The sequence below is a fragment of the Phoca vitulina genome, unplaced genomic scaffold (assembly GCF_004348235.1).
Source record: "Phoca vitulina isolate PV1807 unplaced genomic scaffold, GSC_HSeal_1.0 scaffold5, whole genome shotgun sequence".
NCBI lineage: Eukaryota > Metazoa > Chordata > Mammalia > Carnivora > Phocidae > Phoca > Phoca vitulina.
Window position 1 is genome coordinate 55,724,580 of NW_022589708.1, and position 12,036 is coordinate 55,736,615.

The 12,036-nt window shown below is 36.1% G+C and overlaps 1 protein-coding gene across 6 annotated transcripts in view; it reads right to left on the minus strand.

The window, feature by feature from the left end:
- The window catches only part of ZC3H13 (zinc finger CCCH-type containing 13), a 93,963-nt gene that overhangs the window by 28,692 nt on the left and 53,235 nt on the right, over positions 1 to 12,036 (minus strand). For all 6 annotated transcript variants that reach the window (XM_032402997.1, XM_032402999.1, XM_032402998.1 and 3 more), the window contains exons 9-10: positions 6,137 to 6,447; positions 3,067 to 3,531 (exon numbers count right to left, since the gene is read on the minus strand). In XM_032402997.1, the coding sequence (XP_032258888.1) occupies positions 3,067 to 3,531; positions 6,137 to 6,447 (776 nt within the window). The remainder of the gene's footprint in view (positions 1 to 3,066; positions 3,532 to 6,136; positions 6,448 to 12,036) is intronic.

Here is a 12,036-nt window from a genome sequence, read left to right on the forward strand (position 1 = left end):
GCTTAATGGTAAAATGCCAACAGTAACACTTTAAAATCTGAAACGGAGCAAAGAAGCCCATTATACTACTTATATTCAACACTATATTGAAAGATGATCAGCAGGTTATCGATAGTAAATAAATAATAATCAGAAAAGAAGAGCCAAATCTGTTCCCAGACATAAATGTTTGAGATAATCTAATTAGATCTCCTACAAAAACAGAGAAACATAACAATGTAAGATTAATATACAAATATCAATTATCATTTCCATACACCAACAATAAGTGGTAGAAAATAAAATACTTTAAAAAGATATTATTTAGTGACACACAGTTATTCACAGAAGCACTGTTCAAAAACAAAGACTGGAATACCTACACATCTACCAATATACGATTTATAGTAGTCTCCCCATCCGTGGCTTCACTTTCTGTGATTTCAGTTACCCACGGTCAACTGGGGTTCAGAAGCAGATGATCGTCCTTCTGACATATCATCAGAAGGTCAACGGTAGCCTAATGTTACGTCGCAATGCCTACATCATGCACTTTGCTTCATCTCGTTACGTAGGCATTTTATCATCTCACTTCATCATAAGAAGGATGAGTACAGCACAATAAGATATTTTGAGAAAGACCACATTCACATAATTTTCATTGTGGTATATTGTTATCATTGTTTTATTTTATTATTAGTTACTGTTAATTTCTTACTATAATTTATAAATTAAACTTTATCATAGTTGTGTATGTACAGGAAAAGACCCAGTATATAGAGAGTTCAGTATTATCTGAGGCTTTAGGCATCCACCCAACATCCTGGAACACATCCCCTGCAGATAAGGAAGAACTACTGTATTAACTTTAAACTGTTTGTTCTAGCTCTGTGCAAAAAGGTGTTGGTATTTTGATAGGGACTGCAAAACAAATAATCCAACTATAAAATGGGCAGAAGACATGAACAGACATTTCTCCAAAGAAGACATACAGATGGCCAACAGACACATGAAAAGATGCTCAACATCACTCATCATCAGGGAAATACAAAATCAAAACTACAATGAGTTATCACTTCACACCTGTCAGAATGGCTACAATCACAAGAAACAATAGGTGTTGGTGAGGATGTGGAGAAAGGGGAACCCTCCTGCACTGTTGTGGTGGGAATGCAAACTGGTGTAGCCACTCCAGAGAACAGTACGGAGGTTCCTCAAAAAATTAAAAATAGAACTACCCTACAATCCAGTAATTGCACTACTAGGTATTTACCCAAAGAATACAAAAATACTAATTTGAAGGGATACATGCATCCTGATATTTGTAGCAGCACTATCTACAATAGCCAAATTATGTCAATAGCCCAAGTTTCCAATGACTGATGAATGGGTAAAGAAAATGTGGTATATATATACACAATGGAATATTAGCCATAAAAAAGAATGAAATCTTGCCATTTGCAATGACATGGATAGAGCTAAGAGTATTATGCTAAGCAAAATAAGTCAGTCAGAGAAAGACAATGTAGATTTCCACTCTTATGTGGAATTTAAGAAACAAAACAAACGAGTAAAGTTAAAAAAAGAAAGAGAGAGAGAGAGAGAAAAGGCAAAGCAAGAAACAGACTCTTACCTACAGAAAACAAACTGAAGGTCACCAGACGGAAGGTGGATGGGGAATGGGTTAAGTAGATGTTGGGGATTAAAGAGGGCACTTGTGATGAGCAATGGGTATTGTATGGACATGCTGAATCACTATATTGTACAACTGAAACTAAGATTACACTGTATGTTAACTGGAATTTAGTAAAAACTTAAAACTTTTTAGTAATTCCTACAACGGACAATGTGCACCATTAAGAAGAGGATAGCTGTTTATCAAGTTGACTGATATGTAATGATCTCTAAGGTCTTTTTTCAGTGAAAGCAGCAAGGTGTAGAGTAATACACAGTTTAAAAAAACCAGATGGGGATATCAGTAGACATACAAATCTGCTTGTGTAGAATATTTCTGGGAAGGATACAGAAAAAATTGGCAAAAAAATGAATGAGGTCAGGGACAGAGTCAAGGCTTTTCACAATATATTCTTTTGTACTTTTGAAATTTTGAACCATGTAAATGCATTATTAAAAAGGGAGAAAAAAATTTTTTAAGTACCACTGACGAGCACCAAAAATGTTGCATACCCAGGAATAAAATATGTATAAGACCTTAACAGAAAAAGTTATAAATCCATAAATTTAATGCATTTGAAATAAAAATCCAAGTTTTTCATGAAATTAAAAAAAAAAAAACTCATTTAAGAAATGTATATGAAAAAGCAAAGGGCCAAGAAAAGCCAAGACAACTGTGAAAGAGAAGGTAAGGGGCCTTCAGCTTAATATGAAGCTATAATATTGACAAAGACATACCAAAAGACCAATAGAAATAATGTATGTTCAGAAATCTGCAGCAGTATTTTAGGGGAGGGGAGAAAAGAGGAGAGAGGAACAGAGGTCAAAACTAATTCAGTCCAAGCAGTTTGGAGACAAAGACATTTAGGTAGGTAGTTACTGGGTGTTGGTAAATGCTTTTTAGGGGAAGAAGAAAAATGGTTCAAGATTCTGATGTGCAATCATCTGAAGTGGTTTGAAGCAAGCACAAGTATACTAAGAAATACACAGTCATTTCTGATACCACCAATTTTGAAAGCCCACCATTTTAATTCTACTTTAATAATCATTCTATCATATATGTACCTGTTCAGTAGAAATTATTTCCTTTTGACTCCACTTTTTTGCCTGACAGGAATTTTCTTAGTGTTCCACACTAATCAAGAGGGTAGGCATGACTGGATATAATTTACCAGGAGATCTTAATCAGGACCCATTTATCTTTGTTACTTTAGCAAATTCCTAAATCCTAGGAATTTAACAATTCCTATTTGGAATTTATAGGGAAGGCCAAAATTCAATTAATTGAAAATTACTTTGATAAAATGATAATGAATGTAAAAAAGAATATATTTAGAAAAGAAACCTTAAAAGATTTAATAATTTCTATATAAGCATACAAGATACAGTTCACTGACAAGTCAAAAACCTTACCCTTTTCAGGTAATTCTGGACCTCTCCCCCTACTTCTGCCCATCCGGTCATTCCTAATTTCACTTCGAGACTCATTTCTGGCATCATTCCTTATTTCAGTACGAGAACTTTCTTCTCTCAAATGGTTTCTGCCATAACTTCGGGATTCTTCTTGATAGGTATCCTCCTTTCGATGAGAATCTCGACTTTCACGGTCCCTGTAGTCATGGGTATCACGAGCAGATCGAGAATCTCTGGGATCACGGCTCTCTTTGTTATCTCTGCTATAATCTCTCATCTCCCTGGAGTCCCGAATGTCTCTGGAGTCCCTTAGTTCCCGTCGGTCTCTAGTATCTCTGGTATCTCTTCGATCCCGACCATCTCGAGGTTCTCGGTCATCTCTGTGGTCTCTAGAAGAGCTCTGATCTTGTTCATACTCTCGTTCTTCTCTTGTGTCCTTTTCTCTATCCCTTTTGCTTCTGGTCTCTGTAATGCAAGTTTAGAAATCAACTAGAACTCCTTTCACAAAATTTTGAAGAACTAGACAATACATGTAAATATAGAGCTTAAAAATTTTTTTAAAAATGGTAATTCACGTTCTTTGCAGAAAATAAAAAAAGAAAACATGGGCAAATAAGAAAATTAAAACCATACATAAGCTACAATTCCAAAGGTAATTTTATTAACACTTGGATAACTATGTTCTTGATTAGATAAACTGTGATTAGGATCTTCCCATGCCCCAACTTACCCATACTTATCTTAAACAACTGAAACAAATAAATTGATCTCATATCACTGATGGCTTATTTTTTAGAAACTACTTGTAGATCCAGAGGTACACAGTGACTTTAGCCATCTCTACCAAGTATTAGGCCAAACTAGACCACCCATGACCACCTCAAATGTACTTAAAGCACTTACAAGTGGCCTATAGTTAGTAAGCTGGCTGGCAAAGAGATATTGTTATTCACCCTCTCTTTTCTTGAACTGTTTACTGGAATCACTCCTGTCTCTGAAGTTTTCTCTCCTTAAAGCATTTTCTCACACTTCATAGAAAAATAAGAAAAGAACTTCAGTTTTTAAAAAGCTGAATGAAACTCACTGATTATTTAATTCAACCTTGTCACTGTCTAAATGAAGAAATAAGGGGCCAAGAGCCTAAATGGCTTAGATAACTGCGTACCTAATGGAATTTGCAAAGAATAGAAACTATTCTTTAGATATGCCTAGAACAGGCATAAATTGATTACAGCATTGAAGTCAAAGGACTAACAAGAGAACCTCGGAAAACAAACACTGCCTTGTTTTTAAATCAGATTCCTTTATGTGTTGCTCTGACCCCCTGGAACTGCCTCAATATCTGAGGCTATTTTGGCAATTATAGCAGCCATAGGTCTATTGTAAATTTACCTTCTTTTCTCTTTGTCCCAGGTGGCTAGGTCTACAGACTTTCTCAAGCACCCAAACACCTAGTATCCACAAGACCCCCTAGATTTTCACATTAATAACGCATCTCTCCTGTCAATTACATTGTCCATATGCTTATATCCACAAATGCCCTTTAAGAACAGAAGCAGTAGGCAAGGATTTGATAGGTTTCCATCCTTTTCTGTGCACATCTGTGACTTCTAGTCCTCCTCCAATGCCAACTGTGCCTAAAAATATGTTCACTCAGTACCAGATCCTTTTCATGATTCCATCTGTCTTTTCAAATCTAGTTACTATATTTTGTTCTTTACCTACCTCCCCATTCTTCCACTAAAATTATTCTTATTTCAGAAGATGACATCTAAATAGAGGAACAAACACCTGCTACATCTCTTATATGGAAGGTTAAAGAAACATCTTTACAAAGAAACTAAACACATATGGTTTATTATTAAATGGATTCTTCCTGTAAGATAGGCCACTCAGCACACACAAAAAAATTCTTAAAAGACTCAACCGCATACTATTTCCCCTCATTATTATTTCAAAACAGACATCAAACACACTAAAGAGTTTTCATTCAATAAGTAGTCATTAAATGTACACTATATTCCCGGTCAACTCTAGTTAAATATTTTTTTAAAATTAATAGAAAGGTGCTAAGAGAATTTTCCTATCTTACCAATGTTCCATAAATACTGCTGCGCTGTTCTGGTTCCAAAATGATGTACACAAGAAATATTTCTATACAACAGATGCTCTCTCTGGTCCCTATCTGGGCATTCATCATTTTCTTGAATAAAAGAACTTGATTAATTATTACACTGTTGATAGGAAGAGAACAACTAAATTCAACACGTTTCACAGGAGACTGCTGTACTATACTCTCAGAGAGGTTTATTTTAAAATGCACATTAAAGAGAAATGTTGTAAGTAAGCAAGTATTTCCTGAGTACTCATTATGTTTAAATACCAACTCAGAAGCTAGGGAAAAAACTTAAATATATAAGGACAAGAAGCTTGGATAAGGAGTACAGAAAGAGATGAGAGCTATTAGACTACATTGCCAGATAATAATAGCATCTCAGCTTGAACAAGGAGTAGCAAATCCAAAGTTAACTTAATTATCAGGGATCTTGAAAGGAAAACTGCATTGCTTACTTCTTTCTTGAGTTACACCTAGAAAACTGATCACTTGGTTTACACCGACCTTCTGAATGTTCTCCCAGCCCTTACCTCTTTATCAAAACATGTCTGATGCTTTCAAACTTTGTCCCCTGGTTTGCTGCTTTTCTTTCCTTCATTTCTTTCTCTTTTTTTTTTTTAAAGAATCAACTAAGCAATTAGAGGGATGCTTCAAGAGTCAGATAGCCAAAAATTTCTAGAACTTCAGAGTACTCAAGTGAAACATCTTAACTGAAGAAAGCACTACCTCAGTATACATAAAAATGCCCACTTATGTACATTTAATAGTTATGTTCCTGTGTCATTATAAAAGCACCTCTTATTGCCCTCAAGAACTCTTCTCTGTTCCAGAAGACTTAATACAACACAGTTTTCTTCTTTCCCTTATTATAACAATAAATCTGAATGTCCAGTTCTTTAATAAAGAAAATATTTAAAGAATTCTAAAAAAATCAAGATAAAGTACAGTGCATACCTTCCCTTCTTTCATGACGCCGATCATGAGATTGTGAAGTTCGTTCATGGTCATGCCTCCCTTTTTCTCGCATTGGAGAGCGGTGTCTTGGGGGACTTTGCTTTCTCTGAGGAGAAGACAGAGAATGTGAAGGATAAGGAGAAGCAGAGCGTCGTAAAGGTGGAGTTATTGTCCTCTGATAAGATGGTGAAGGAGTTCTTTTTCGACGAGGAGAAGGAGAATGTCTTTGAATAGATGATCCTGATTGTGAGGAAGATGAATGATGTCTAGAAGATATAGGAGAATGATGCTGTCCTACTGGGGAAGTAGACCTGCAAAGAAAAGCAACAGTAAAAAAAACTGAATGCTAAAGTTAAAGCTGAAAGTGTGAATCATAATTCCAGGATAAATATCAATTCACAATGCTGTATGGTAAGAAGTTAATTTTTAAAGATCTGATTGATTTTAAGTGAGCCTGAGGTCACAGTTCTAGATGAGATATGCACTGCCTTGCTTCCAAGCTTTGGGTCCAAGGAGCACTCTCCCTGAGCACAAATAGAGAGAATATTACCCTTACTTAAGTATGGAATTCAATCTTATCAGAGATAATTTCTGACAGTGCGAATAGGTACTTAAGAGGCAGGAAACCACACGAGGCTAAAGAGAAAACATACTGTAAGATCTAGATAGAAAGTGGCTGTGAGAATGCCTGTAATTCAAGGCTGTGGGGAAAGGGAAGTCATCATCAGCTAAGCCAAACCTGAAGTCTGCACTGCCTGGGTTGAGATTTAGGATGGGGAAAGAATGCTACGGTTAAGGAAGGGACATACCATCTAGACTGTCTTTATCTTAAATAACTGGCCTTCACTCTCGGCCAGCACAGATTAACTTCATGAGTCTTGGTTTAAGGAAGGCTTCTTCTACTCCCTTCAAATCACCTTCTTTCACTGCTGCCAGAGAAACAACTTACAACCCCACAAAGCACCTACAATTTGTTAAATCCTGGGCCCTGGTTTACACTGAATATGCAAAATATGTGTGTGGAATACACACACACTTTTGCAATAACTGAAAAGAAATAGGACTAAGGTTTAAAAAATAACATTCCAGATACCACATACCTGGGTTAGTATCATATTCCTCATTCTGAAGCCTAGATGTTTGTTCAAAAACATTCTGGAGGCCTAGTCAAAGTATGTTAGAATTACCTTCAGTGCCTATGATAAATATTTTTTAATATCTGCAATGGTGGCAAAATTATTATTAATCCTAAACCAGGGTTTCTCAGTCTTGGCAGGCCTGACAGTTTGTATTCAGTAATTGTGGTGGGGGGCTGTCCTGTACATCATCGGATGTTTAGCAGCATCCCCGGCTTCTACCTACCAGAAGCCAGTACCATGCTCCTTCTCACCCTCGTTCATAACAATAAAAAATTACTCCAGACATTGCCTAATGTCCCCAGGAAGGCAAAAATCACCCCTTGTTGAGAACTGCTGGTCTGAACTATGTTGTTTATAAATGATGCCTCAGTAGATCTTTTATCAATAAAAGCACCAAATACATAAAATATATGTTACTGATTCACGGAAATGATTCCAATATATTGAAAAGAATTTTGCAGAACAAGGATTTTAGCAAATAAACAAAAACACCTAAAAAAAATCAGCTAATTAGAACATCACATTCACCTAAACATTCTAGTTATCAGTAATTCCACTAAACCTTCATACTTTCCATAAAAATTATTTCCTTCTCATAAAAAAATAAGCCATAAGCCACTATAATTTAACTGATTCTTAACAGAAATGTATTTACTTACAGGTATGAGTAGAAATGCTCATACGGTCTTACCCAAATTTGGAAAACCAGCTATGATCAATGGTCATTCAAATGCATCTTACTGAACAGAAAAATACTGCCAGATTGAGAATTAGAAATGATTATTGTTTGGTACATTCCAGCTGCAATTTCATCAAGTTCTGGTCAATTTGGAAATCTCTAAAGTGATAAAATAAAAAATGTGACTCTCCACTGAACTGACATTTTGGTTAGTTTCATTTATTTTGCATACTAAAAATTGTTTCAAGAAAGTCTGCAATACCCTTTGGTGATTGGTTCACAGAACTTAAAAAATAAAATAGTTCATAATACTATCTTTAAAAAACACAATACAGCCCAATCACAACTCTATTCACATTTGGTGTTGATAGCATGTAGTAAAAAACTTCAGTTCAAGCTTAGGATAATCAACCTATCAAATGAAGGTCAGAGGACCAATGCACTGTCAAGTTATGGTTTCAGTATTTTTCTTCTTACCCATCCTTCAAGAAAAAAAAAGAAACTAAGAAAACTTGGTTTAATTTAAAAGCATCTGTTATGGACTGAATGTGTCCCCCCAAATTTATACAACCCCCCAACGTCACAGTATTTGAAGGTGGAGGCGTTTGGGAGTAATTGGCTTCGATGAGGTCCTGTGGTGGGGCTCCCATGAGATTAGTATCCTTACAAGAAAAGGAAGAAACCAGAGCTCACTGTCTCCCTCCATGTGAGGACACAGTGAGGAGACAACTGTTTATGAACCAGGAACCAAATCTGCTGGAACCTTGACCTTGGACTTTCCAGCCTCTATAGCTGTGAGAAATGAATGTTGTTTAAGACACTCCAGTCTATGATATTGTGTAATAGCAGCCCAAGTTGGCATCTTTATTTTCCTGTTATTATTCTTTTAAAAGTCTGATGACTAAAGAATAGTGAAAAGAGGGGATCTGTTACCAAAACAAGATGCATCAAATTATGGATGTCAGCATAACTGGACCTGGGCCTATGTTCACTCTACACATAGGAAAGGTAGAAAATAAAATTGTCTTGAAATCGGACCAAAATTATTAGTACTTTGGCTTTTAGACTAGTGCAGAGGTATATTAAAATACATTTCTAGTTAGAATAGCAGTAATTTTAGATTATTCTTAGGCTTCAGAATTGGCTGGTTTCTTGTCTGAGGAGAAAAAAAAGGTGACAATTGACACTCAAATAAAGAAAAGAGTTTATTATTGCATGAAGAGAAGCTCAATACCTTAAAGAAGAAATCTGTGTACTGTCAGCAAGAGCACTGTGATTTATAGCACAGGGAAAGCCAATCTTTAGCCTGACCTGATTCTAATCAAAAGTTTTTAAATGCTGCTATAATTAGAGGACAAAATGTGGGATGAGAATATTCAGGGCATATTTCATTTGGGGAAAACATGTGAAATGTTAAAAAGTTTAAAAAGAAAAACTTCTCTCATTCAAGATACATTAATTTCACCTACAAACCAGTATGCTTACCCTAGACTTTCTTAAAATTACTAATACCAATTTTTCTTTCAGTAAATGGTTTCTATTTCTCAAATACGAAAATATGCCTTCATAATGTAACTAACATTTATAACTCACCCTTTAAAATCATCATGCAGAAGGAGGAGGAGCAAGATGGCAGAGGAGTAGGAGACCTAAATTTTGTCTGGTTCCAGGAATTCAGCTAGATAGGTATCAAACCATTCTGAACACCTACAAACTCAACAGGGGATTGAAGAAAAGAATAGCAGCAACTCTGAACAGAAAAGAGACCACTTTCTGGAAGGTGTCTTCTGATTTGTTTAGTGTATATTTTTCTGGGGTCACTGTTACCCTTTTAGCATTTTGTTCTCTCATTCATCTATTCTCCTCTGGACAAAATGACAAGATGGAAAAACTCACCTCAAAAAAAAGAACGAGAGGCAGTACCGACTGCCAGGGACCTAATCAATACGGACATTAGTAAGATGTCAGAACTAGAGTTCAGAATGACAATTATAAAGATTCTAGCTGGGCTTGAAAAAGGCATGGAAGATACTAGAGAATCCCTTTCTGGAGAAATAAAAGAACTAAAATCTAACCAAGTCTAAATCAAAAAGGCTATTAATGAGGTGCAATAAAAAATGGAGGCTCTAACTGCTAGGATAAATGAGGGAGAAGAGGGAATTAGTGATAGAGAAGACCAAATGATGGAGAATAAAGAAGCTAAGAAAAAGAGAGATAAACAACTACTGGATCACAAGGGCAGAATTCGAGAGATAGGTGATACCATAAGATGAAACAATATTAGAATAATTGGGAACCCAGAGGAAGAAGAAAGAGAGAGAGGGGCAGAAGGTATATTGGAGCAAATTATAGCAGAGAACTTCCCTAATTTGGGGAAGGAAACAGGCATCAAAATCCAGGAGGCACAGAGAAGCCCTCTCAAAAATCAATAAAAATAGGTCAACACCCTGACATCTAATAGTAAAACTTACAGGTGTCAGAGACAAAGAGAAAATCTTGAAAGCAGCTCGGGACAAGAGGTCTGTAACCTACAATGGTAGAAACATTATACTGGCAGCAGACCTATCCACAGAGACCTGGCAGGCCAGAAAGGACTGGCATGATATATTCAGAGCACTAAATGAGAAAAATATGCAGCCAAGAATACTATATCCAGCTAGGCTGTCACTGAAATGAAAGGAGAGATAAAAAGCTTCCAGGACAAACAAAAACTAAAAGAATTTGCAAACACGAAACCAGCCCTATAAGAAATATTGAAAGAGGTCCCCTAAGCAAAGAGAGAGCCTAAAAGTAACATAGGCCAGAAAGGAATAGAGACAATATACAGTAACAGTCACCTTACAGGCAATAGAATGGCACTAAATTCATATCTTTCAATAGTTACCCTGAATGTAAATGGGCTAAGTGCCCCAATCAAAAGACATGGGGTATCAGACTGGATAAAAAAAAACAAGACCCATTGATATGCAGCCTGCAAGAGACTCATTTTAGACCCAAAGACACCTCCAGATTGAAAGTGAGGGGGTGGAAAACCATTTACCATGCTAATGGACATCAAAAGAAAGCTGGGGTGGCAATCCTTATATCAGACAAATTAGATTTTAAACCAAAGACTATAATAAGCGATGAGGACACTATATCCTACTTAAAGGGTCTATCCAACAAGAAAGATCTAACAATTGTAAATATCTTTCCCCCTAACATGGGAGCAGCCAATTATATAAGCCACTTAATAACAAAATCAAAGAAACACATCGAGAACAATACAATATTAGTAAGGAACTTTTACACTCCCCCCTCACTGAAATGGACAGATCATCTAAGCAAAAGATCAACAAGGAAATAAAGACTTTAAATGACACACTGGACCAAATGGATTTCAAAGATATATTCAGAACATTCCATCCCAAAGCAACAGAATAACATTCTTCTCTAGTGCCCATGGAACATTCTCCAGAATAGATCATATCCTAGGTCACAAATCAGGTCTCAACCAGTACCAAAAGATTGGGATCATTCCCTGCATATTTTTGGACCACAATGCTTTGAAACTAGAACTCAAACACAAGAGGAAAGTTGGAAAGAACTCAAATACATGGAGGCTAAAGAGCATCCTACTAAAGAATGAATGGGTCAACCAGGAAATTAAAGGAGAATTTAAAAAATTCATGGAAACCAATGAAAATGAAAACACAACTGTTCAAAATCTTTGGGATGCAGCAAAGGCGGTCCTAAGAGGAAAGTATATAGCAATACAAGCCTTTCTCAAGAAACAAGGTCTCAAATACACAACCTAACCCTACACCTAAAGGAGCTGGAGAAAACAGCAAATATAGCCTAAACCCAGCAGAAGATGAGAAATAATAAAGATAAGAGCAGAAATCAATGAAATACAAGCCAAAAGAACAGTAGAACAGATCAATGAAACTAGGAGCTGGTTCTTTGAAAGAATTGATAAGGTTGATAAACCCCTAGCCAGACTTATCAAAAAGAGAAATGACCCAAATCAATAAAATCATGAATGAAAGAGGAGAGGTCACAACCAACACCAAAGAAATACAAACAATTACAAGAACATATTA